Source organism: Cyprinodon tularosa, unplaced genomic scaffold (assembly GCF_016077235.1).
Source record: "Cyprinodon tularosa strain WSP-4 unplaced genomic scaffold, ASM1607723v1 ctg48, whole genome shotgun sequence".
NCBI classification, from domain to species: Eukaryota; Metazoa; Chordata; class Actinopteri; order Cyprinodontiformes; family Cyprinodontidae; genus Cyprinodon; species Cyprinodon tularosa.
In genome coordinates, this window is record NW_024039207.1 from 309541 (window position 1) to 336572 (window position 27032).

The 27032-nt window shown below is 36.8% G+C and overlaps 2 protein-coding genes across 4 annotated transcripts; both read right to left on the minus strand.

Annotated features, from left to right (window-relative positions):
• Positions 1–808: 808 nt before the first annotated feature.
• cunh7orf57 (chromosome unknown C7orf57 homolog) lies at positions 809–13726 on the minus strand. Of its 2 annotated transcripts, none has more exons than XM_038301993.1 (8): positions 13580–13726; positions 9428–9502; positions 8960–9133; positions 7119–7206; positions 6756–6876; positions 4327–4391; positions 4150–4250; positions 809–1774 (listed from the first exon to the last, which is right to left on the minus strand). In XM_038301993.1, the coding sequence occupies exons 2-8, from the start codon at positions 9477–9479 to the stop codon at positions 1716–1718; spliced, it is 660 nt and encodes a 219-aa protein (XP_038157921.1). In that variant the 5' UTR covers positions 9480–9502; positions 13580–13726; the 3' UTR covers positions 809–1715. The 2 variants fall into 2 exon arrangements, with proteins under 2 accessions (XP_038157921.1, XP_038157922.1); XM_038301994.1 differs by having other exon boundaries at positions 9437–9502; positions 13580–13725.
• A 1896-nt stretch (positions 13727–15622) lies between these two features.
• On the minus strand, positions 15623–26022 carry LOC119794415 (four and a half LIM domains protein 2-like). 2 transcript variants are annotated; one of them, XM_038301969.1, is made up of 6 exons: positions 25946–26022; positions 23192–23381; positions 20723–20897; positions 20434–20603; positions 16753–16939; positions 15623–16403 (listed from the first exon to the last, which is right to left on the minus strand). In XM_038301969.1, the coding sequence occupies exons 2-6, from the start codon at positions 23345–23347 to the stop codon at positions 16252–16254; spliced, it is 840 nt and encodes a 279-aa protein (XP_038157897.1). In that variant the 5' UTR covers positions 23348–23381; positions 25946–26022; the 3' UTR covers positions 15623–16251. The 2 variants fall into 2 exon arrangements, with proteins under 2 accessions (XP_038157897.1, XP_038157898.1); XM_038301970.1 differs by having other exon boundaries at positions 23192–23376; positions 25946–25985.
• Positions 26023–27032: the final 1010 nt, after the last annotated feature.

Sequence of the window (27032 nt, forward strand, 5' to 3'; positions counted from 1 at the left end):
AGCAGCCTTTCAACAAGAGAAGAGTTACACACTGAGAAGTGAAGAGAAGGGGGCTCGACCTCCTTTAAAACGCTGCCTTCTTCAGTTTTGTCTGGCGTATTTGTATTTTTCAAACCATTGCTTCAAAATTTAACAAGTAAAAGCGAAAGGGAGAGAAGAGCTTTGAGACGTTAAGCCACTAAAGGTTCCTACTTCTGCTCTGTAAACTCAAAAACACGACAGAACACCGTTCACCTGAATATTTAACAGATCATAAATAATAAACCCGTACCTCAAAGGAAAAAAAAAAGATCAGAACAGGATACATTCTCTGTTACTTTCACTGCAAAGTAAAACCAGTGTCAACACTTTTCACGGCACACACAGATGTGATATATTTAAATAAAACAGCTGCGTTAAAAACTAGGTGGTTCTGCGTCTCGTCGTCGTTAATTAGATGGATTTGTTTTACCACATCGCTGGAATCCTTCATTTTTAAGCGAATGTCCCTGTGGGATTAGGATTTTACTCAGTCATGCCGTAAAATGACTTCTATTAGATGAGTCAAGGCGAAGGCGTTTTAAAGTGAGACAGGAATCCATTACCTGCCGATGATCCTGGCAGTCAAAGTAATGGGACAAAAAGAGGAGGAAGAGGAGATCTCTATCGTCTGCAGAAGCACTTCTGGTGCAACTTTAAAACGGCTCCCAGCACCCGGGAACATTACGGTCTGTTTCTAATGGATTCGCTCCTTCCTTTGCTCTGCTGCTTCTAAGGATTCGCGTCAAAGAGAGGCGGAAACGACGGGTTGTCTGCATTTTTTTTTCAAGTTGCACGTCAGTTTGAACCCTTTTAAGAACATTTTACTGTAGATTTCGAGATTTATCAAGGAATGTAAAAACATAAAAGAGGAAAAGGAGCTTTTGAAATTCAAGTTTCTTTAGTTAAAATCCCACAGCCTATCCAGAAACTGAAAAGTTTTGATCTTAGCTGAAGGGGAATGTAGTGATTTCACAGCGATAAAACAAGCTTGGCACTTTTGCACTAAAGCATCTAAAGCGGTTTGCTTCAGCCTCGTCTGATTTATTCTTGTTATTTTGGCAGGTAAACAGCAGCGAGGCTGTATGTTTCTTACTTTGAGGAGGTGAGAGAAGTATCAGCAGGATTAAAAAGAAACAAATAAATAAAAAAATTTGGCTCCTTTTTACCCGAACAAACCAAAGCGACTCCGGCCGTCAGCTTTAACTTCGTCATGTGATCACAGCTGCAGGGTTGCTGTCTCAACTAATGTTCCTACTTGCCGTCTCAGCCGGAGAAGAAGCGCACGACAGCTTCAGGATGGCAGGAGCGAATAATATACACGCCACTGGAACCACGATTCATCAGCATAAACATTTAAAGTCGATCTTCATACGTCCAGGGCGGGAAGCAAACAGCAACAAGGCCGCTGTTGGATTCCAGCCCTGCTTTCAAATCGAGCAAAGAAATCCAAACGACACCAACACTAACTAATCTACTCAGAAACAGCATTCTTTTCTCTTCTCTCCATAAAAATTAAAGCAATAAATAAAGACAGAAAGTTGCATAAACATGAGCACAACCCCTAACAGTCAGTGGATTTACAATAAACATGACGAAAACTAAGAGGTTTGTTCACACCTTCATGTGGGGGGAAAAAAAATAACAACCTCAATGAACAGCCCCTTTTTTTTGCTGCAAATCAGAAACGGAGCCAATTAGTCCAGATCGTCCACATCCTCCGTCATGACGGTGCTGGTCTGTTCTGAGGTCACACCTGGAGAACAGAGACAAACATTGCATGCATGATTTTAGTCGCTTCTTCAACCTGTCATCTGCCCTACATCAGTGAAAGCCATGGAAATATTTTCCTTTTAATACATCTGTGAAGGTTTTCTTTTAAATGTGTCCAACCTGAACATTAACTCTAATTTAATGTTTTTTTAATGCTCCTTTAATGCTCTTAGAAATTATTCTAATGCCTAAATTTATACAACTAGTCAATAATGATAGGTTTGAGAACAACTGAACCATTAATCAATAAAAATAAATATGTTAAGATTCATGCTGTTAATGCATTCAATCAATATCAGTATTGGTCAAAACCCAAATTATATGTCGGAAATGAAAAAGCTATAACAGGAATAACTTGCCTTGGCATATTAGATCAGCAGGCTCCTTTTAAGGTTTTTAAATCCTCTTTAAAATCACATTTCTTCTCCCTGGCTTTTAATCATGTCTAAGTGGACATCTGGCAAAATTTTATTTTAAATTTAATTTTATTCAAAATTTTATTTTAATTGAAACATTTATCTTATTCTATTTTTATGTGTTTATGTATTTTAGCCTTTGGCTTTTATCTTATGTTCCTTAACTGTGATTCCTGTACAGCACTTTGGTCAACCCTGGTTGTTTTAAATGTGCTTTATAAATAAAGTTTGAGTTGAATTGAGGAAATCCCTTCTCTAAATCACCCTGAGGAATCTTTCACATCTATTTCAGTCCTCTTCCCTCTAAGGTTTAGGGTCCATAAGAAAAAAAGAGACGTTTTCACACGATTGATCAAACACTACACATAAATAGCTGCAGATGTATGTAAATTTATCTCTAATGAGGGGAAACAATGATTGTGCACATCTTATTTCTTTCTCAAAGTTTGTTTTTTATGATAAAAGTTTAATTATCTTTAAATATAATGATTGATCGACCTAAAGGATCATAACCTTTCATTTTATGAGCTTTTTTTGTATAAAGTGTACAACTAATTTAATATCTCCTGTGACGGTTCTGGATGAAGATAAGGAGACATCCAGCAGGTTTTATCCCAAAGGATAAATCGGACTAAATTATCTTACCCAACCTATTTAAAATATCTTTTAACAATAGCAGAACTCTAGTTTAAACAATTTAATAGCTCCTTAAATATAAAAACAAAGACCCACTTTGTTACAATAGGAAATGTATCATATTTTATTTATTTTTTTATTTTTATGTAGAGATTACAAATTCATCCATTTCTTAAGTAAAGATGAGACTCTTAAGGCCAGAAAACACCAAATCCGTTTTTGCGTGCGATCCGACAGAAAATCTTATCGGAAGAGGTTGTGTTTAGCGCTCATTGAATGTCAATGCGGATGATCACCACCTGATTTTCTGCAGCTCTGACTGAGATAGAACCCAGGTCTATTTTAGTCAGACTACGCAGCGATTCAATGGATCTGATAGGAAGAGAGGCGCGGTTTCAAAGTAAAACACATCCGGTTTGGGGGAATCACAAAATAAAAGCCGTTAATCACACGGGGAAGAGTCTGTTTTGGCGTCACACATTGCGTTATATAGTAAGCTGGACAATGAATTAAGGAATGAATGAATGAGGCGGAAAGAAAATGGATTAAATATGAATCCATTGGGGCCTCGCAAAATCGTCCCACGGTGTTTATTGCTGTGTTTATTTTTTCTTTAGATGTAGACCTCATTATGTTTTCAATATATGAACATTCTCTATCTCTTCTAGTTTGAGGAGCTGCACTAAATTCTTTTAGTGGAGCTTTATTTTAAAGAATGTTTTTATTATTATCATTGTTTTTTTAAATAACTTTACATAATCTGTCCAATCTGTGTATAGCATATAGAGAGGAGTGAAAAACAATCTGCCCACCTCAGTCGGGGCCTCTCCAGTTAATGTGACATAGATTTAAAAATTGTACACAAGCTGTGTGTTTAGGCCTTTAAGCCCATTTTGTTGTGTTAACAGTTTAATTATCTCTTCATGTTGAGATAATGGGACCTCCAGCTTTCAGCAGCTCAAAATACAAAGGACATACTTTCATGAATCATTGTCTTAAGTCGAGAGAAAACCTCCAGCTTTTTTTTTTAAAGAAAAGTCTTTTTCATTTAATAGTTTACAAAGCTAGTGAAACTTTAAGCCTCTTTTGATGCTAAATACTTAAACAGATTTATCATCTCTTCATATACAGATAAAACTTCAGATTTGATTGCTTCTGACACCTTTTATAATCTGTGCCTGTTTTTTTTTTTAATCGCTTTTAACGACCTTTACTTTCAAAGCTCCTTCCATCCAAGATCATATTTTATAAACAGTCAAACCATCAGATATCCTGTAGTGTTTAACAGCGAGTAAAATGTTTTTACTTGAAGTGTCATCATCGTTGCCAGACTTCTTCTTTTCCTCCATGTAGCCGTGACTGAGCAGCTTGGACATGCTGACCGGAGGAGCCTTCTTATCGTAGGATCTGAGGAGGAGAAGGTCACGCTGTAAAACCTCTCATCTAACACATCTATGTTGGTGAAGATGAAACTATTTCTTACATTCTCTTATACTTGTTGGTCAGGGACAGACCCTCTATCTCGTCCGCTGCATCATTTGGAGACATCTGCAGATTGGAGAATTAACCAGATTTAAATCTGTTAAAGCAGCAGCAACATGGCTGGGATTCAGCAGGAAGACACAGAACACATGAATAAATGAGCTGCTGGGGGACAGGAAGCCGAGCAAAGGAGGAAACAAGGAAAACCTAAGGAGGAAATTGTCATGCAATGAAAAAATAAAACAAAATCCAATATGATCACAACAAACAGAAGGGAATCCACAGAAAACATTTTAAAATGAAGCTCAATTACAAAACCAAATATCAGCTTTGATCTGATGGATTTTAGTTTGGAAACTCAGAGATCTGCAAAAGTATTCACACCCTTAAGCCCCTGTCACACCTTCACGATTTATCCGACGTATTCCTGACGTCAAAGAATCTTCTAAAACGCTGGCATACGCTGAACTTTTTATGTATTTTTTAATTTTTGGCGTATACATACAGTATTCATAACGAGTCCAGAGAATATGTCCAACAACAGCCTAACTTTTGCATAACCCTTGGCAGAGTAATGTCCATGAAATCTCACTAGCCAGTGTCCTAAGGGGGCAACTAGGCGCCCAGAGGCGCCGGGACTGCAAAAAAAGATTTCTTTGATCGCGGTATTAACCTAGCTGCCAAAAAAAAAAAGAATGAATAAATAAATAAAAAAGAAAGAAGGTTTGTAGTCACAGGAGATTCAGCGTCATGTCTGCTAGGAACTTTATTGGTCTTGGCATGAATGCAGGGAGGATCCATCACACTCACATTCATGCTCAGCCTATGATGGGGATGCAGTCTGGAGGACTACAGATAAAATCCTCCTGTGAACCCCCTTTTAAACCAAAGCGCTGCCAATACGACATACAGCAGCTGTAAGTTAGGAACACGTTCATCGGTTGTCTGGAACACGTCAAATACACTGATATACATTGGAGATAATTTCTTGATAAGTTCCAAATAAGTTATGCACAAGTTAAGGCCAATTTATGCTTCTGACGCATAGCCTCTGCAACTGTCAAATCTGTCTGCGTGCCCCAAAAAAATCCTGACTATGTGTCGGACACTCGCAAACCCGCACAGACAAAAAGCAGCTGTGATTGGTCCTTGGTACGCCTTTCCCACAGTCTGTGTGGTCGTCCTTCTCGATTCGGTGCCGGAGCGCGCCATTTTTAAAAACCGAGGAACAACTACAATGGACAACTACAATGAAAGCTTAATCGAGGAGGTTCGGAGGTACAACCACTTGAACGATGCCAAGGTCTCTGCCAAAACAAAGTTTCTCGTGACCATCCGCCAAACTTCTCGCAAGTTCTCTTGCGCTTTGGCGGGAAACTGCTGTGCGTCCCTAGAAATTCCAGACCGACAATGCAGAAGCATACCAGCAAAACTGGTTCGCGACCAGACTCGAGCGACATTTGATGTGTGCGGTAACAAAAGTCTAATCTGTCCTTTACTCTTAACTTTTGGATAAGCTGGACACCACAACTTATGAGTAACTTACACTTAACGTATGTTAACGATCAGATTGCTTACCTTTAACGTATCCTCCTATAAGCTGGCATACGGCAGGACATTTTTAACATGCTCCAACTTTCTCGACATACTTGTCGTATGTCGACCTGTGCTCATAACTTATACAAAATGTACCCATAACTTATCCAACATATGCCAGCCTTTTAGGCAGATTTTTTGTACGTCAGGCATAAACTGGCTAAATCGCCAAGGTGTGACGGGGCTTTAGAACCTTTTTACATTTTATCAAGTTAAAAACCACAAACTAAAATGTATTTCGTCAACCAGATCACAATTGTGGACAACATCAAGTCCTTTTAGGTGTCTTTGACTGGCCTGCTAAAAAGGAAAGTAACTAATTCTGTTCACAGATGCGTTACTGAAAGCAGACAAAGGGGGTATCTCTTCAAGTTCATCCAGCTCAAACTAAAATAATGAATTAATTTTGATTTTAATTACCAAATGACATTTTTTTTAAATATATATTTTTTTAATATGATTACTCAGGTTATGCTAATGTCACATATCAGTTTGTGGCTTCTTTGTCAACAAAATGTGCTGAAGAAATCCAACCGGTTATGAATAATCTTGCATTACCTTGAGTTTCCAGATTACCCAGATTAGTTGCAACAAAACAGCCTGATTATTAGACATAAATGCACTGAGCAAGTATTTCCACTCAATGTTCCCAGAAAAAAAAAAATAAAACTCAACAAAGTACCTTCAGAAAATGAAATTTTTAACCAATTTCCAAATGGAAAAATGAGGTTGGGAAATGAAGGAAAGATCATAACTGAAATAATGATGAGGTAACAGATGGGGTGGCGTCTGCATGGCATGAATGTTGGGGAGTGACTAGTTTGGTTATTTCACCTTCTCTTTAAAACTATCAGTCTCTTTCTCCCAGGAGGAATTGTTATCAGTGCCAAACGGAGCAGCCAGGGGCTGCCTGCCCGCTCTCATCTGGCTGTCAGGAGACGTTGCTTTACTGCCACTGAAAGCACAAAACCACGGTGACAATCCATGTGAGATTTTCTGGGAACATGTCGCCTGCAGCTGCGACACTTTGCCAACAGACAGAGCCATCCTGGAGCATTTAGGAACATTTGATCTTGGATGTCAAAACCAAACTTGTTCAGGTACGAGTTCTACTACGGACTGAAGCTTTAAAAATGTTTTCCCTTAAATCGGTTTTGTGACGCTTCATCGTGTTTGACGTCTGGATGGAGGTCTTACCTCTTTGACTCATCCCCTCCGAACCAGTTTGGCGGGTTGTAGGCTTTCTTCGGTGCGTCATCGGCATCAGCATCATGACTCAATAGGCCTGCAGTAGGAAGGGGAACCCGGTTAATGGAGCTAAAACTCTGCAGGCAGTAATGACTAACTCCTATCTCACTTCAAAAACACCATGAGGGATTTAACTTTCAGCTCAGTTTCAGTGGCAAAAACAATTACTCCAAACTCTCAGAGTTGGGAATTCTCATTCCAAGACTGTTAAAATCAGAAATTCACAGCGATTGTTTTTATCTTTATTTAGCACCATTTTTTACACTAACTCTAGTTACTAAGGAGGTCTTTATGCACCATGGAGATAAGATTCCTCTAAAATGTTAAGTGCTGCCACTGTCCATTAAACACAAATAGGGAAAGAGGTTTCTGAAAGGGAATCAGAGCGGTGGATCTGTTTATAACATGGAGCAGTTTATGCTCTACATCTTCCTTCTGCTCCAGATGAAATCCCAGAGGGAAACATCAGCCTCAAACACACAGCGCCTCGCAAACATCCAACACAAACATCCTGTCTACATGATGCAATGAAGCTTGGTGTTGTTTAATAATGACATACATAGTTTTAAAGGGAGCTATATGGATTAGATTATCACATATTTTAATTTGCAATCAAAGCTAAACTGAAATGTAGTCATTTCAAATGAATGCTGGATTTCTATATCAAATTCTAAAATGTGACTTTGTTAACAGTAAGTGATATAATTTCCCACTTATCCCATATTTTCATATCTTATCAGCTGATGAGTCACCCTAAGGATTTCAAAGTCTCTAAAAAGTTGCAGATGCAATGATGCAGTTTTTTTCCTTGTGGACTGATTTAAAGTCGTAGGGAAGCGGCTGTTCCAACCGTTGCAGTTCTGAGTTCTCCCAGGTGGTGCCTAAATTTACACATATAGAATAAACTGAATGTGATTGGTCGTTTATCAAGGGGGCGGGATTGTTGTGGCAGAAGATTCGCAGGCCTTTTTGTTTGTGGTCAGTTTCTTAGAAGCAATCTTGCTAACCAGTTAGCTACTTAGTGCTATTAGGTTCGCAGTGGGAAAATAAATTGGTGACTTAGAAACGACACTGTCAAGGAACGCTATGAACAGGGGAAACATGCAAGAGGAGGAGAGTTTAGTGTCAGAGGTCGTGGATGAGTCTCTTCCTTCATACATTTTTTATTTAGAGGAGGAAAGCGGGGACGAAAATGTTGTGAAAGAGGACGCCAGGGCGGCAGAAGCTTGGTTTGGTGTAGAAGGCTTCCAGCCGTACATGTTTGAGCCCTTGCCTCACAACGCTGCCAGTTCTGTTAGCTCTACGCCTGCCGAAGACACAGACGTCCATCCCCGTGAACGCTAGGACGGAACTCAATGGGAAAGGAAATGATTCTTATTTCTTATTTCAACCGCTGCGTTTATTAGCTGCGACATATGAATCAAGATGCTATGACTGAAATAAATTTGATTGACAGATGACCGTTGATATATGATTGGCCGAATTTAGGTGTACAAGCTGACGTATAACTAACTGGCCAGCATAAGAAAACGAAAAAAAAAAAAACCCACAGATTTTAAGACAGGATTTTTTTTTTTTTTTTTGAAATTTTCTAAATGTTTGGGACAATATGGTCTGATAAAGAGTACATTTATATACATGTTTAAGCCAGAATGATTTGACATTTAAATATGATTTCTCTACGACTTTAAAGCTTGATCAATGCTCATTGTCCCATTTGGATGAAAATAGCAGGAAGTTATTAACTCTTGAGTTGATCTATGAAGTAAAAATGGAAATCATCAGCTTACCTTTGTGTCCTCCCTGCTTCGCCAGCTTGACATAGTCGGAGTCGCTCTCAAATATCCCCACTCGTCTCCCGCTGGTCCTCTCCACCTCTATGCTATCGGTGGCACTCTGGCAGAGACCGGGAATCTGGGAGGTGGGTCCGGTAATGCCGCTGTTATCAGCGCCTGGCTTTATGCCTGCAAACAACCAAAGCAAACATTTGCTTTAAGGCAACAGAGGGGTTCTCTGATATTCTCATATGATATAAGATACGAGCTGTTTTTTTTTTACTTTTTATATTGCTCTCATAAAAAGATTTGGTTGAATGGTTTTTACAACTTAATATGTTTAATTATGCATGCGTTGAAAGACCTGAGGCTGAGAGATGAAATACGTTTTTGTCGACAAGAAAACAACTCATTTCTAGGGGAAAACATGCCACTAACAAACATTTTAAGAAAATGAGAGAAGACAATTAGGTGAAGTTTTACCAGTCGTACCTCCAGGTTTGGTCCTTCGATGGTTGGGTACAGCAGTGCTCATTTTAACTGAAGATGGAGGAAAACCTGTGGACAAAAGGGGCAAACTTTTTAAATCTCCCAACTCTAACAAGTTAGGCTGGACAAAACTAAAAGAAAATTGTTTTAACGTAAAAAAACCTACAAAGAATTTTAATTAAATCAATCAATATAGTTTAAATTATTGGATAAAATTATAAAAACTAAAATCAGTAACTCCCCCATTAAAACCCAATGTGGATTTTTACATTTGTTAGAATATTACTCTTCTTTTTATTACTTTTTTTAAACTTGTAAATCAGTTGTGTTGCTGGCTGTGCCCACAAGATGGCAAAATATATTTCAATGGGATCTTTATCAGTTCAGTTGGAAGAAATTTTGATGGGAAGTAATCAAGATGGAATTTCTAAAAGGATTAAGGATTACTCATAAAATCTAAAATCTGGGCTTCCAGTCATTTTTTAAAGTAATAATGCATAGGTTGAATATGAGTATTAAACAAAGACATGTTGATAGATCAACAGATCAATGGATAAACAAACGGATGAATGGATGCATACGCAAGTATACATTAGAGGTAGACCAATGCTTCGGCCAGCCGATATTTTAGGCCGATATTGGTGTTTTTCTCTTGTATACACATAAGATACTAAATAGATGTTTGTGGATTCACCAGTGCAATCAGCAGCCATGCCCTGAGATCAACCTGAGGAGAAGGCATTGCCACTCCCTTATTTTGCAATCCACTGCAATAGGACTGGTACAACTAATTGGATTAATCGTGATTTATCAATTATTGCAATATTCATCAACTAATTCAGTTATCAATTAATTGTTAACTGTAGTATAGAGACTGTTAAACATGCCTGTAGCTTAAAAGCGATTCACTTAGAGCAGAAATTATAATAAAACTGTAAAAAATTCAATAAACATTTTGCATTTAAGAGGGAAAAAAAATCTGTCTGTTAAAATGCCCTATCCAGAACTCCTCCAGTGGAAAAGTTTAGTTTTAGTTTCAACTGGTTTAATTTAGTAAAAAGTCTTCTGCTATCCGACTATAAATCAATAAGTCGGAAAAATAATCCACAGATTAATCAATTAGCAAAATATTTGTTAGTTGCACCCCTACTCTGTAATACGTTTCCCTTTTTAATTTACACTGTTATTTGTTCTAATTAGGGCTGCAACTAACGATTATTTTAAAAATCGATGAATCGGCCGATTACTTTTTCGATTAATCGATGAATCGGACAAAAAATATTTTTTATATTAACTTCTTTATTCCAAAATAAACATTTTATTCAGAACAAACAAGCACACAAGTACAGGTTGCTCATTAACTGTACTGGTGCAATATGAAAAATAAATGTTTGTGTTAAAACTACGCAAACATACATGAGAAATGTAGCTGTACATCCACAAAATATAGGGTACTTTGTTTCATGAAGCGCAAAAAAATACATTTTTGTTTTTAAAAGCCCCTAAGGGGTTCAAACAATAGGTCCCCCCATTTCAACAAATGAGGTTTTTTTAGACTAGAAGAGTTCTGCCTTTTAAGACAGGAAAGTATAGCAGTTAGAGTTGCTACTTGAGAAAATACTCAACCATAGAGATAAAAATAGCCCTGTGATTCAGATTATAAATTGTATTTGGAATAAAAATGAGAGAACTAGGGGTGCTAAAAAACATCCTCCAAAGACAGATATTTACATGGCAATGTGGCATATAATTAATTGACATATTACTGATCTTGTTGGATTTTATTCTGCTTTACTTCCATACATTGCAGGATCTTCTTTACTTTATCTTTGCCAGAAGATTTAAACTTTAAAAGCCTTGCCCTCATAATTTGCAAGTTAATTTATTTATAAAGAAAATATAAACGCTGCTTAAGCTAATTCAAATGAAATTAAAAGTAAAATAAGTAGCCAACCTTATCACTGTCTGTAACCTACTAACACGGTAAGGAAAGCATCAGATGAGCTACCTGAGAAACTAACGTTACGTTTCCCCACTTTAAAACCAAACTGATGAGCTCTCTTCACTGCCATTGAAGGCTCCAACGTGTTTTCTTTTCAGGTGCTGCGTCATAACAGTGGTGCTTCCGTGCCATGTTCATTTGTTTTTACAAAAGTTGCATGTTACGACTTTTTTCGCTTTACAAAGCGCAGGCTATTTTAATTATTGTGATCAATTTGCGCCGTCAATCCCGGCGCATGCGCGCTTCATTTGCAGTCTGGACGCTGAGGGTAAACATCCTGCGGCTCTGACTGCAGCGCTGAGAGGGACTCCTGCGGGAGAACGGGATTGGGATGGGGGGGCACCCCACAGCAATGACGACGGCGGCGGATGACGCATTAATCGCGCGACACAACTAATCGATGATGAAATTCGTTGACAACGCTTTTAAAAGTCGATTTTTATCGATTCGTTGTTGCAGCCCTAGTTCTAATTTCAATCACGTGAGCGGGGGAGGAAGCAAATCCATATAATCGGTATCTGCTAGTGATGCTATGAGATGAGCCGAGATGAGGGGGTGGGGGGCGTTTCCGCGAGGCGCATATCGAGGCTTGCTTCTTTTGCCGGAGGAGCCAAAATTGATGACGTCCGAAGCCTCGCTACCCCGCCATACCACATGACCCCCTCGGGAAGCACTTAAGGTCACCCGGAACTTCGATAGGCATTTAAACAGCCTCCATATTCAGTCAAGATGTGGGAATTTGTAGGAGAGCTGCTGTCAGTTGTAAAAAGTTTGGATAGATTCTAAGAATAGATTGGTTGGAAAAACAACAGATCTAGTTGGTTAAAGCTAGTTTGGTTAGATTAAACAATGTAATGATAGAAATGTGAGCAAGCCATTGGGTACAGATGTAATGAGTTTTACGTAGTATTGCTTTCCAGATCGTTGTTATTTTGCTAGTGGCGTTAGCTGTAAGAAATAAACTGTTCTTGAGGTTGATGGATCAAGACCCACTTCAGACTTTTGAAAGTTGCGATAACATTTTTGCTAATGTGACTAATTTATATTGGTTTCCCCTAGTACAATACAGATTGGGTAAAAACACTGCAAAGTTATGTGTTCAAAGGAGTGGTTGAACACATAACTTCCTACCCGATTAAAACCAAAAACTCTGGAAAAACTATTAAGTTTGAAAAAAAACATCTTTCATCTTGTTCACCGATGCCAATTTGCAGAAGCACTTTCATTGTCTGCTTGAGCTTATTTCATCAAAAAGGGCAGAAAAACTGTGATTTTTCTCTTCTAAGACATTTCACACATACAAATATTGCAAAAGAGAACATTAACAATTTCAAAAGGAGTGTAGGAGTGTGGGAGTGTGTCTGTGTGTGTGTGGGGGGGGGGGGGGGGGGGGGAGAAAAAAAGAACAATTGCTAAAAAAAAATCCATTATATTACTAAGTGTTGTTCTGCACTCCACCAGTAGGTGGTGACATTTTCCCATGAGGCTTCATCTCACCATCATTAGTACCTGCCTCATAAAACCCTATTTAAGTCAATCTGTGATATAAATAGATGGACCTATATGCATGCACAACGAATTATGAATGGATGAACAGATGCATGAATACATTAAGGACTGATTTATGCGTGAAGAGATGCGCGCAACGGATGACCAGATTCATAATGGGGAGATGGGCAGACGCTTTGTGAATGAAGCGGTTTAAAAGAAATGGACGAAAATGTTTAATTTAATTAATTAATCAAACTGAATTATGCAGATGAAGAGATGGGTTAGCAATCAGGTGGATGAAATATTACTTAAATCTGGCAACTGCGTAAAAAAAAAAACAGACATTAGCGGCCAAACTTCGCCCAGTTACTAATGCTGTTAATATTTCCAGACTTTTAAAAACATACACAAATGTAAACGATCCTTTTATTTGACTCTTAACATTATATATATTTATTTATTATTTATCCATCTCTTACTTCGGCGCTAATGTGAGGTATAAATTAATCTGCTATGAGGCTAACAAAGCGCTGCTAGCTGAATTAGCCGCCTAGTTTCCAACGCTATCTTTATTTTTACACCGCAACGCTGCTAATTTCTGAATAAAACGCATATAACGACTGACAAATAAGTAAAATGTACAAAGTTCTTACTCTGGCTGAGCTGTATAATCTCTTATAGTTGATGCGCTGGGTTGCGGCAGTTAAAAAGCCACTAGCGTCGGGCTTTTTTCATACAGAGCTAACAGCTTCCGGTGACACCTGCTCCTCTCTTCCTGTCCACAACCAAAGATTGTTTATTAAGACAACGCCTTACGCTGTGAGATTATTAAACACGTGCACGTGAACGCTTATGGCTACAATAAGAGTGAGAACTCTGTCTTACACAAACTGTTTGAGGTACATGAATAAGTAATCTTTGTTCGGTGGGCAAAAAGGCTAAAATGAGGGACGTTTCTAGAAAGTTTTCACAGTGGGCTGCTTTCCATTTGCCTCTGAATTCAGTGTCATTCTACCCCTAATTTATTGTGTTGTTACTGCTTGCAAAAATATACCGTGAATAGTGTTTATTTTATTATCCAATGCATTTAAGCACTATCAAAAGATTCTCATTAAATGCACATAGTACTATTTGTGAGCTTGATCTACTGCAGCATAATCCATGCTTCTGTAGCATTTGATTGATGCTGAGGAGGTAATTTAATCACTGCAAATGCAATCATTTGAATAGTCTGTGCTGAAGCTGAGACCCTGGAGTCTGAGAACTGAGTCTGTAGAAAACTACCAAACCAAAACCATCTAAATGTGTTTTCAATAAGTTATAAAACAAGATAATAAGATAATCAGTTTTGGTTTTTAGATTTTCAGTTCAAGGGGGGGTTCTAGATGGGGGCCAACAGGTGCCTGTGCCCCTGTAGAACTGGTCCTGGCCCCTGTTATGGCCCCTCTACTGAAGACATAACGCCAAATAATTTTTGTATGATGATATGATAACAAAATATTTTACTGATTGTTCCGAAGACATTTTTAACAGGCTTATTTTACTATGATTTGAAAATCAAGCAGTTGCAAATTTAGCTATAAACTTATTTAGATGGGATCTTTTGTTTTTAAGGATCATTGATAAATTAAATTATGAACTTTTACCCTTTTTTTAATTTTTATTTTCTATTTTGCTCTGTGCTCCCATAAAAAAAAAAAAAAAAAACACGTGCCCCCCTGGCAACATTTGTCTAGAACCACCAGTGTCTAAGATTACAACCTTCAAATCATTTTAAGGTCTTTTACTGAATTTTCTTTTAATGGATTGTTGAAAGATTTAATTCGAATTTTTGTTCCTCTATGTCCAGTTTCTTAAAGTAAATGATAAATGATCATTTACCATAGCATCAAATCTGCAGCTAGGAGTTGCAGATTTCCTACCAACAGTCTACAAGCATTTATTTGTTTTTTGTTTTTTATTATATTCAGGGGTACCCACTCTCTACTGGCTGAACATTTAAACAACATAGATGTAAAGACAGAAGAAACAACATGTAATCATTGAAGATTTGTTTGAGACATCAGTACTAGTTCTATTTTTTTCTTTTCTTTTTTTAATGCCTTATACTGCTCCTCAACAAACTGGATCCTTGGCAGGGAAAATTATCATGCAAGTTAGAAGTTAGTATCTGTAGGTTGAATATCGCTGCCTGTGGCATAGGATGATTTTAAGGCTGGAAAAACAACAACAAATACATACAGAAAATAAAAAAAAGCAAATTTTACCCCAAACTGAGACTTACACCTATAGCTGAAATTAGCACATGATCGGAATCATGACCAAATTTAAATTTATCGTTCCTTGGCACGAGGCGCACAAAAAATGTCCATAACCCTAACCCTAGCTAACAAAGCAACACCCTTCTTTCTTTCTTGTGTTTTTGTCTTCAGTAAAACACCTACGAACTTTTTGAGTCCTATGCCGAGGATGTCAATAGTTACTGCTGCCACCCTCTGGTTTAGTGGGGAACTGCGTGTTCCGCCAAGTATCCCTATCTCACAATGTTAGAGAATCATAAAAAAAATAAATAAATCCTGAATCCAGATTATGATTCGGATCAGCACCAAAATTTAATGAAATTAATTAAAATTCCGTCTTAACTTTTCACGTTATCCTTAACACAGACAGACAGACGAAAGTAATCAGCTGAGATGTAGTTTTACTTTGACAACCTAATGCTTTTATTTCATATATTCTACTTATTCAAATAAAATTATTAGACATCAGGAAACACTGAGCTTGATTTAGTTTAAACAGATGACAATAATTAACCATAATCTGCCAGTATGTGAAAAAACTGAACAAATAGTTCATAAAAAAATAAAGACAACATAACGGCAAGTTATTAAACTAAAGTAAAAAAAAAATGTTTCTTTCAGATCCAAATAACTGATAACAGGCTTTTAATTTGACTGAAATCCAGGAATAAGTACTGATCAAACTTTGCTTTACTTGTACTTATACATTTTAGTCGATCTAAAATGGTTAGAAAAAAGCATTAGTAGGAACAATTATTAGATTTCTATCCTTTAAAAGTATCTTAATGCTGTTATTTGGTTTAACCTAGCAGTAATTAGGCCACAAAGACTTACACTCCAGAGTTCTTTAAGACAAAGTTTCACAAGTTTTGCAGATTTTCTTTCAAAACAAAACAAAGAAAGACAGCGTGGAAGTATAGATTATGCAAAATGAAATATAATATAACAATTAACATATTTTAAACTTGCTGCAGAGTTGTCTCCGTTAAGCTGGTTTGACTCTTCTGTCTATTCCACAGAGATCCTCAGATGTCTTTACCGCAGTCGGGACAGAGGATGTCCTCCTCGAACGTGAGGAAGCCTCGACCAACCAGCGACATGCTGCATTTTCGGCAGTTGAAACAATTGTTGTGCCACTGGCGATCCTCAAAAGAAATGTACTTGCTGCCCCCGAGACCTTAAGTTAAAACATAGAAGCGGAGTCTCATGATTTTTGTAATACAATTAGTCTGTAATTGATGGTGATTGGACACACTGGGGTACCGAGGGAAGCATATGATCTTGAGAATATGCATTTCAGCTTGGTGGTGTTAAAATCTAACCAAATATCACTTTGAAAGAGGCTTTGGTTAATATTTTCAGGTCCTTTCATGACAAAAAACAATTAACACATGTTATTTAAAGAAAACTATATTTTTTTTCTGAGCCTGACAGTTATGAGGGTCTAGCAGGAACTTAAAAACTATAGTTTTTTTAAACTTTTTTATTCCAAACTGGATCTAAAGAATTGTGTAAGATCAACTTACCGCTTATTGGGTCGGTGCAGTAGGCACATTTCTTTGCAAACAAGTTGCAGAAGCACTCAAGGCAGTAGGTTACATCATCTCGAGAGGTGAATCTCTTGCCAGCAAGCTGCATTTTGCAGCCAATACAAAGAAAGCATTCCTTATGCCAGGGCTGGTCATGGTAGCTCACCCCTCCAGTCGTTATGGGCTGAGAAATGGAAAGAAAAAAAGCCAGAACAAAAAAGTAAGAAAAGAGATCTTGAATCACAACAACATTTATGTGTAATAAGATTTTTTTTAAAAATCCAGGAATAGAATAGCAGAACCTTTTCATTGATTAACCATTTATATTTAGGTTTTATTACATTTTAAAATGAAAAAGAGATCAAGAAACCTAAATATTTGGTAGTACAAAAAGCTAAAAGCCAACCAAAAGCTAAATGCTGAGAGGTGACTATCATGGGGAAATGGTCATTTTAGGTAAAAATAAAAACACAGAATGTTTCCTTAAGTTTTACTACCAGGGAAGCAAACATTAAAACAACTTAAGCAGTCATGTTTTGTTACATCTTGAAGAAAATAAAAATGAATCATAAGATAAATGCTGACAAGAGGTGAATAGATAGATACCCAAAAAGTTTAATCAAGTAAGAGTAGCACTACTTTAACGTTTTCTTACTCCGTTACAAAGTTGTCATACAAGAAATTACTCAAGTAAAAGTAAATAAGTGCTTAGTAAAATAGATAATCAGATACAGAGTAACTTTGGTTCCTAATATCTGATTTAAAAATGATGTAATTAGACATAGAGCTTTTTGAAAACTCTGGTGTTTTAAAGTAAAATTAAAATACAAATACGTAACATTATTATAAAAATAGTAAATTTGGATAGAAGAAAAACGTTTCCATACCATTTGTTTTTAGCATAAAATTATAAACGCAATCCTAACAGTAGGTTTTGTATATATGCAAAGAAAGGAGAAACAACCTCTGGTTACAATATCTAATGTATTTTATCCTAATCTACAAAAAGCTCAAGTTACTGTGGAGGGTAGGGCAGAAATTATAATCAACTAAGGTTACCATTATACTGACAAGAATATAACTTAAAGGTGTAGTAGAGGATACTCTTTATCCAGATGGATCATTAAAATAAGTGGTCCACCTAATTGACAATCATTCTGGTGATATGTTTATGTAACCCATTTTCACTTACTGGCGGTGAGTCTGAAATAGTGGAAAAATTGCAAATCTTCTTTTGGAAAGTAAGCTTGTATGATTGATGCAAACAGAAACTTTTAAACAGGGCATGCACAAGGAGAAATGGGCTCGTGCATGCCCTCACACCCTTTCAATAGCACTCTGAAAAGCTGTACTAAATGGAATTTCTTTGTGTATACACTCTGGGCCGGATTTATCAAGATCCAATTTTGCGTGCAGTAATTTGCGCTCGCAAAGTGGAATTTTGCGCGAGGGGCTGAACCATGGTTTGCGGGTGATTTAACAAGAGCGATTGCGTAACTGGTGGCAGGCGCAAAACTGTTGGAGACGCCCTATTTAAATGATGGTTTTGCGCGTTTTGTGGTTTGCGGCAAAGTAGTTTGTAGTTTGTGCAAACTAGTGCATTAAGAAATTTTAATCTTACAGTGACACCACCCCCTCCAAAAAAAGAAAGAAATATATATATATATATATATATATATATATAAACTTTGGCAACCTTTATTCCCTAAGGTGGTATGTGGCTGAATTTCTACTTCACCGCAGTAAGAAAAAAACACACAAACAAAAATAAAACAGGTGTTTTTTATCGGCCTGTAGAAAAATGCACATACCAAATGGCTCACAAGAAGTGACTGTGGATAAGATGACTGCATTGGCATGTTGCTCCACAGGCGCAGGGTGTCGGGGTTCTCCGGTAGGGCGTCAGGGCGAGATGGCATTTAGAACGTCGGACAGCACTTCTGAAAAACGAGATTGGGAGATCCCAGATGCAAAAAAGTGCAATGTTGCAAGGAGTTTCGTGATATCTGGTATTGCGTGGGTCCTCCTTGTGCCTGGCTCCAAATCCATTCGGAGTTCCCCCAACAGCTCCAAAATGGCAATGCTGGATAAACGATATGTTTTGATGATCGTTTCCTCGTTCATTCCAAAAATATTCACACGGAGTGAAAAAATGCGTTCTCTGCGTCTCCTTGCTTCATTTCGATGTCTCCTCTTGCGACAATAACCGCTGCCATGTGTGCGCAATTACGCATACAGACCATTTGCACCTTCTTTTGAAACGTGTTAAATATAGAGTCAGATACCGTTAGCAAAATTGCTTTCAGGTTTGATAAATCACTTTGCGAGTGCTAAATTAATATATTTACATGTTATCCTCCCACAAGACGCACTTTTGCGTGTAAACGCCCTATATTGAATATTCATTGCAGAAAAAGTACTAAATGGATAAGAGACGCTATTTAGCACGTTTTAAAGACCAAATCCTTTTAGCACGCTGTTGATAGATCAGTTTGTACATTTTTTTGCGTGCGCAGTGAAATAGCTCACGTTTTAATACACGCAAACCTTTGATAAATCCGGCCCTCTGTGTATACAAATTTCCTATAAAAGTTGTCTAAATCCCTCTGAGGAGCGGGTGCAGGGTTGTGCATGTGCATGTGCATGTGCATGTGCAAGTGGAGAGGGCGGGTCTTTTCAAAATTTCGCAAAAATCCTGCACTAAACCTTTAGTAAAAGTAAAAAGTATGGTAAAGTACAAGTACTCAAGAAAAGTAATTTTTCTTCTAGAACTTGTTCACGTAAATATAGCTAAATGTACCTAGTTTCTACCCACCTCTGAACCTGACTAACACTAAAAGTATGGAGGTAAATAAAAAACACAAATTCCTTACAATTTTAAAACTGATTGCTCAAAGCTAAAAATAACTTAAGGCAAATTATGTAAAAAAGGTATAGACAAACTGCTAAAAAAGCAGAAAACATTTTCTGAAAAACTGAAGTCTAACAAATTAAACATGAATTATGATTGTTAAAGACAGTGAGATCTGGGATTCAAGCTAAAAGCTGAGCAACATTAAAGCGGAAGGTTAAAACTACAGTCTAACTGACTAAAGCTGAGGATAACAGAGATAAATATTTGGAATTATATCTAAAATCTAAGGGAAATTAGCAATAACAGCCAATCCACCAAGCTTATTCTGATTTAAGCTAAAGCCTAACTATCATCAAGCTTAATCTAATTTAAAATCAAGCCTTTTTCTAGATTTTAAGAATTTTTTAGATGACTAAAATATATTATGATCACTCACTTGGCTTAATATCTGTAACTTTCATCATAATGTAATGTAGATGTTTTTTCTAAAACCCTTTACTTCATCTTTATAAAACAGTGTGACACCATTCTGTAGTCATTTTATCTGTTTGTTGCTGACTTTTTCACCAGTGTAACAGATGACGACTCCCTGCGCCAACTTTTATGACAAAAATACGCCTCCGACTCCTGCCTGCCTGACCATCTGTTTTTTTCTCTACATTTGTTATTTATCAAACTTGCTGCAGTGCAATTAGTCAAACAGTGCTAAAGCTTCATATGTGTTGAAAGAATGCAATGTGCAGTATATTCGCGTATATTGGTTTATATAGGAGAGAGAGGGAGTTGGGACAGTTAAAATGATGGAATATGATTGGGCTCGTTACCTTCTTGCAGTGCACACACTGCAGGGCAAACAGTTTCTCATAGCAATCCAGACAGTAGTTGTTGCCATCCTTCTTGACAAAACTCTTAGTGCCCATGGGCTGCTGGCAGGATTTGCAGGTGAAACATTTCTCATGCCAACTGATGCCCTTATGCTCCATCTTCTTGGTCCCTTTATTGGGGATATTGAGTCACAGAGTTCCTTTATTTTCAAGATTTCATTCTTCTTTCAAAATGAACATGTATAGTGTATTTAAATCGTTAAAGAAATAGCACCATTTTTTTTTCTACCTGGCATGATAGTCTTCGTGCATGCATTGCACTTGGAGGAATACTCAGCACAGTAGCAGTCAGTGCACATCAGGAGGTCGTCCTTGGTTGCAAACGGCCGATCTACCAGGGATGTGCTGCACATGTTGCAGAGGAAGCACTCACTGTGCCAGTGAAGGTCCTTAAAGGACAGATCCTTTAAAAAAAGACAAAAGGGTCAGATTTTTATTTATCTGACTTAAATATTCAGCTTGCTAAACACATTCTAAAATAATTAAAGAGAGATTAACAAGATTTCTTTATTTGCTGGAATGGAATAAGAGCTATTTTTAAATCTTAGCTTAGACTCCCTTAAGAATTATAGTTAAAGAATTTTATTTGAGTCCTTCCAGCTTGCCCTATAGTCAGGGTCGCTATGACTTGGCAAAGCTTTTACGCCAGATGTCCTTCCTGATGCAACTAGTGTTACACAGCTGCTCCCCTGCTTTACAGTCAAATGCTCAGACCATTTCCCCAATGGGGACTAATTATAAGACAATATTATGAGCATAAAGAACTTTAATAGGGGATATAAACACCTGAGCCACTTGGCAACCCATTTTCTTTACTCCTTACTATTAAATATTGTTTCATTTATGATTCTATTAAGATGATTACTGGGTTACTTACGCAGATGCCTGTTGAATGTAATTAGCATCCTCAGACACAAAAAACCTATGCACTATTTTCTAGAACTGGTATAAATAATTTGGTATCTACAGTATGTTCATATCGAAAGTTTTCTGTATTTTTTTTTCCTGCTCATTGAGGACATGTATTTCAGTGTTAAAGTCACTACTGGTTAGCCTCGTGAGACCATCCTGATCTCGCGAGCTTTCAAGGTTTCACTCGCAGATCAGTCTGGCTACTTTCCGTTAAAGAAAATTTGGAGCCGTTCACCAAACGAACGTCCAATCAGCGTTGGCTTTGAGGCGGGTTGAGGTGTGACGCAACGAGAAGCGCGACAGTTCAGTCTAAAGAACATGGCGGCTTCAGCCGATGAAACTAGCGTTAGCGTGGCTATCGAGCAAGTTTTATCGGAATTGCAGAGTATTTCTTCACTGAAAGAAGAGCAAAACACTGCTCTGGAGGCTTTTCTCAGAGGAAAAGATGTTTTTGCTCTTCTCCCGACTGGTTTCGGCAAGAGTTTGATCTATCAATTGGCTCCTCTTCGTCGTCGCTCTGTTAGTACGTCATATGCTTTGTTGATCTGATTGGTTTATTTGGCCCGTCTATCACCAACATAGGCCAATCAGCTAACCAGTATTTTCGCCCCTTCCCAAAATTACTTCAACGGAAGGTTTCCAGATGGATATGCGAAGCAAATCCATCTGGCGGAGTCAGGTTAACTACTGGTTAGCTTCAGAAAAAAGAAAACCTTTAGGAAGTGCAAGGGTGTAACAAAAAAAATTTAAAGTTGGAGAAAACAGACTAGATATGAATATCTATCTATCTATCTTATCTATCTATAGTGCCTTTTCATAAGTTCATTGGTTAGTTTGTAACCAGATTTTAAGGTATAATATATCGCACACTGAATGTCACAGAAGTATACGAAAATTCAACCTTTTAATTTGCAAGCAAAGCTTAGAAATGAAAGTGTTCCCGTTTTTTTTGGTGGGAAATATTATCGTTACATCCATTCCTGGTTGCTTTCTCATCAGCCTTACTATTGGAGATTCAGGGCTTTCGATGTTACCCAAGTAAGCTTTGAATAGATAAACTAGGAAGATTATTATTATTTGTCCTACACTGTAAAAACGATCTAGAAATAAGTGAAACTTTCTTAAACTAAGTGTATTTATCCTCATTTTAAGTAGGTAAATGAGATAGTTTGCCAATGGAATGGGTATTTTTACTCTTAAAATAAGATAATTAGATAAAATGCACTTGAAATAAGACAATGCAATTGTGTTTTCTTATTTTAAATGTAAATTGTCTTTTTCCATTGGCAAAATGTCTCTTTTACCTCAAACTCAATTCAAGAACAAATGCACTTATTTAAAGAAAAAATTACTTATCTAGATTTCCATTTTTTTCCCAGTGTATAGCATTCTTAAAGAAGAAAAAAAAGTTGCATGTTGGTTTCCTTTGCCACAATGTAGAAGCTTATACATATAATGCAACACTCCTTACTGCAACAGGAAAGTAGAAAAGATACATTCAAAAGCTTCAGGGAGTCATTTAAGTCACAGGAATGTTGAAAACCTGAAAGCTTTAGCACTGATATATAAATTGAGACAAAAATCTTGAAACGTCCTTGTTTGAAACTGAACCTCAACTAGTGAGGTTTTTTCGTTAGAAATAAATTCACAGAAGCAAAAATTCGGCATTTATGACCAAATGTCAACTTGCTGTTTGCTTTCAGCAGACAAATGCTAAAGTTTTAGGATAAATTTGAGATAAAGGGGCTAGACTGGATAATAAATTAAAAAAACTTGGAAGTACCACCTTGGCGGTGCAGCTAATAAGCTTCTGGCACATTTCACAGTTGCTGGAGAAGAGCTCTTCATAGCACTTGATGCAGTAGGGACTTTCCTCCTTAAGGATGTACTTCTGCCCGTACAGGGAGTCCTTGCATTCTGTGCAGTCATAGCGCTCAGACATTATGCTTCAGATGTCCTCACAAAAGTCTTCTTCTCTGCAAAATAAGACTAGATTAGCTCAAATGAAGCAACAGTAATTAAATAACTTTACAGAACAATTAATGGCCATGACTACGAAATTAGATTGAGTTTTGTCATGTTCCAGAGGAAATTTTGAGGCAGAACAGAACAGAACAGCCTCAAGATCATGAGGTTGTCCTTAACAGGCATTTATGAAGTACTACATTTGACAAATTAGGCAGTGGAATGCCGCAAACTTTGGGGTATATTCTACTTTATAAATGGAAGTGAAGTAACTTAAATATTAGTTTTTATTCCACAATGAAGTTCTCAGGCTTTATGTTGAATGTGGCTTGGGAATCACTTCGTGAAGTTACAGGTAATTTATACTTAACTATCCAAAACGCCTGTTGAGGATAACAGCTACAAGAATACCAGGCATCTTATGTGTAAATACATTGATTTGCTACTATTTATCTGGTCTTTTAACATGTTACTTTCTCATATTAACTCAGTATAATTTACACAGCTTGACTACCTCTATTACACATATAAAAACCACAGAGGCTCTGTTTAAACACTGTTTAGATATTGTTTGTTCTGTTTTGACCACTTTAATCTATGTCATACCCATTGTGCTGCCCTAATGCTTTAAAACAATGGTATTCGCTTAATTTACAGTACATTCTCCGACATCCTTCAACAATCTTTTACTCCATATTTTTTTATTGAACCACAGTCACTACAGTATTAGCTTCTGCAATAACAGCTTGTGTTACTTTCATAACTTTATATTGTTAGAAAAAGAACAACAAAGGTTTGCATTAACTAGTTAGTTAAGACTAGGCTTAAAAGTTTCTGTTTTAGAGTTGGAGTGGCCCAGGTTATCCTAAGCTGTCTCTGTAGTTATGCTGCTATAGACTTAGGCTGCTGGAGGACAAAGCAACCACTTTTCATCTTTTACTTCATTCTATTTCTGTTCTTGAATTCTTCAGTATTTGCTAGTTCAGCCTCTAACTGTTTGTTCTCTTTGTTTTCTCTCGTCATCATAGCTTCATTTGGTGAGGTTCTGTCTACTGGGAGACCATCCTGGGGGGAAATATCAGCTGGGCTACTGCCATCATGATCTCAGATAATAGATGATAAATTTGGGCCTGTTTTTTAGTGCTCAGTCCTTGCTCTGCTTTTTTCTGTGACTAACTGTATGTGCTCCCTTCCATCTTTTCAACATGGCTCAGTCCTCACTTGTTTAACTGTTTCTTTCCCAGCCAGAGCCACTTAAGCTAGTTTACCATTACCTTTTTTTTTTTTTTTTTTTAAATAAACAGTATATGTGGATCACTGTTTCTATGTTCCTTTTTTATAACTGCTGTCCTTGAATCTCAGTCGGCCTCGCCAGAAGGCCTCTCTACCCGAGTCTGGTTCTGCTGAAGTTTTCCTACTTTTATCTCTACTGTCGCTGCATGCATGCTTGGTGTGAGGGATTGCTGAAGAGTCAAAGACAAAATGTAAGCAAATATCTGCTTTTTCATACAGGAGAAGCGAATCCTGCAAAGTCAATGAGATGATGCAATTAGCAGTTTTTTCTTAAAACATTTTGAACTAATCTAACTGAATGATCTGATTAAATTCTCTCTTTTAAGAACCTAGAGATGTAATTTGTTTAAAGAATGGCTTTAGGTTTTATGTTTCCAAAAGAGGGATTTAGAAAATAGTTTTTTTTTTGCATGGGATACATTTTGTAATCTTGTTATTTTCTGTATTTTGTTCATTTTTGTCTACAATTTTCGGCTGATATTTTAAATATGAAAAAAAAATAATAATAATTTAAGCTGATAAAACAATACCCTCATTTGAAGTTAGCATTCACTTTTATATACAATGCAAGTTGATTTATGTAGAATATTTTAGTAGCAAGCCAAGTAAAAGTGCTGTACATCAAAAAAGCACAATAGAATAGTTTATTGTGGTAGCTTGAAAAGTGAAGCATTAATGAACACGAATAATTAAACATAATAAAAACAAATAATTAAATAGGACTAAAATGACTGATTAGAAATAACAAAGTAAGGAAATTTGGACTGAAAACTTGATGTTTAGATAAAACTTTCAAATGTCACTGTGAACAAATATACATTTAATCCAAATGTACATAAACTGAGGGTTTTTGTGCTTTTACAGGTTTCTGGAAGCTTGATTCAGATTAATGGAACATAAATAAAAGCTGCTTTTTTTTTTGGTAAACTTTCTCATTAGCTTTGAAAACCTCCCAATACAATCTCCTTCATCCGCCTTAAGAATCATGAATAAAAACAGTGATCTATGCCTCTACTTTAAATAGAAGCAGAATCCATTCATCTTGTGACAAACTTCCATAAATGCAATTTAGTGCCTAGGTTCTGCCATGACCCTGTCTGCCCTCTTTGCCCATTGCCATACTTCCAAAGATCCTTTGGTAGTTTAACTAATATGGTCAGCTTTAAGTGGAATTGGGATTATAATTGTCCAAACAATAATCACTGTTGAATTAAGGTTTCCCTCCAGGTTTGAGGCAAAAATCCCAGACTTGGAGAGCAAAGTTAGAGCATAAAGTTCTTACCTGAGTGTCAGCTGAGCTGTCTGCTTACACTCTGAGACCAGAGGTGTGTGCAGTACAGAGTACTTCAGGATGTTTATTAAATTAGACCAAAATGAGACCCGTGATGTTACAGGAGGGTGGAGAAGAGGGATGCAACCACAGTGAACAGGCTGGGTTATGTTAAGGCTGTTATAAAATCTCAGAAATGTGATGATACACTGTTCAAAAAAATAAAGGGAACACTTAAACAACATGTTAGATCTGAATGAATGAAATATTTTTATGAAATACTTTCCTCTGTAGATTAGGGCTACTGAAAAAATAAAAAAAAGGTTAACTGATTTTTAAATTTTATTTCAGTATGAGAAAAAAGTCAGAACTCTGAGATTACAGTCAGAATTCTGACTTTTTTCTTATATTAAACTGACATAATATTAAAAAATCTGTTAACTTTTTTTTTATTTTTTCCGTGGCCCTAATCCTCTTCCGTAGAAATGAGAAATATGTGATTCTGCAGAAAATTTAAAAAAGGCATTAAATTATTAGCTTATGCATACATAGTTTGTACATACATATATTTTAACGTGTTGATTAGAGTTAATCCAACGTAAATTCTAATTTCTGCACAAAATTCTTGTAAAAAAAAAAAAAAAAAAAAAATCTTTTTAGCTTTATGTCTATAATCATTCCTGTAACAAAGTGGTTCAGTTTGTGTTCCCCACTTGTCCCTTATTCTTTTCTCTGATTTGTAATGCTTAAAATGTAAATTTGCTTCACTTACTATCCTTAGTGTATTTGTTTTAACCATTATGTCGCAGTTTCCATCTATTTATATATTTAAGTTAAAGCTACTACTTCTGGATTACTATTGGTTGAAATTGTTTATTTTGTTTCAAAGTATATTCATGATATTTGTTTTCCTTTTAACTCACCATTGTTTGTCCAAGTATTTCCTGCTAAATTGGCCAGATGATGTCATTGAGTTATCTTGTATCTATCGTTTATTTCGCAGACTCTTTCATTATGTAGATGAGTTTGTAAATTAGATTAATAAATTTATTCTTGTTTCTCTGTTTAGACTTTGTTTTTTTCTACCTGTTTAATCATG

What these genes read in the sequence shown, in the direction of transcription:
- cunh7orf57 (XM_038301993.1), bottom strand. Translation starts at nt 9,479, where the DNA reads ATGAGCACTGCTGTACCCAACCATCGAAGGACCAAACCTGGAGGTACG. An exon ending in GAAGCAGGGAGGACACAAAG is followed by an intron (nt 7,207 to 8,959) that starts GTAAGCTGATGA and finishes TTCCTACTGCAG; the next exon opens with GCCTATTGAGTCATGATGCT. An exon ending in ACCAACAAGTATAAGAGAAT is followed by an intron (nt 4,251 to 4,326) that starts GTAAGAAATAGT and finishes TCTCCTCCTCAG; the next exon opens with ATCCTACGATAAGAAGGCTC.
- LOC119794415 (XM_038301969.1), bottom strand. Translation starts at nt 23,347, where the DNA reads ATGTCTGAGCGCTATGACTGCACAGAATGCAAGGACTCCCTGTACGGG. An exon ending in TTATTAGCTGCACCGCCAAG is followed by an intron (nt 20,898 to 23,191) that starts GTGGTACTTCCA and finishes CTTTTTTTAAAG; the next exon opens with GATCTGTCCTTTAAGGACCT. An exon ending in CTGCACCGACCCAATAAGCG is followed by an intron (nt 16,404 to 16,752) that starts GTAAGTTGATCT and finishes TTTTAACTTAAG; the next exon opens with GTCTCGGGGGCAGCAAGTAC.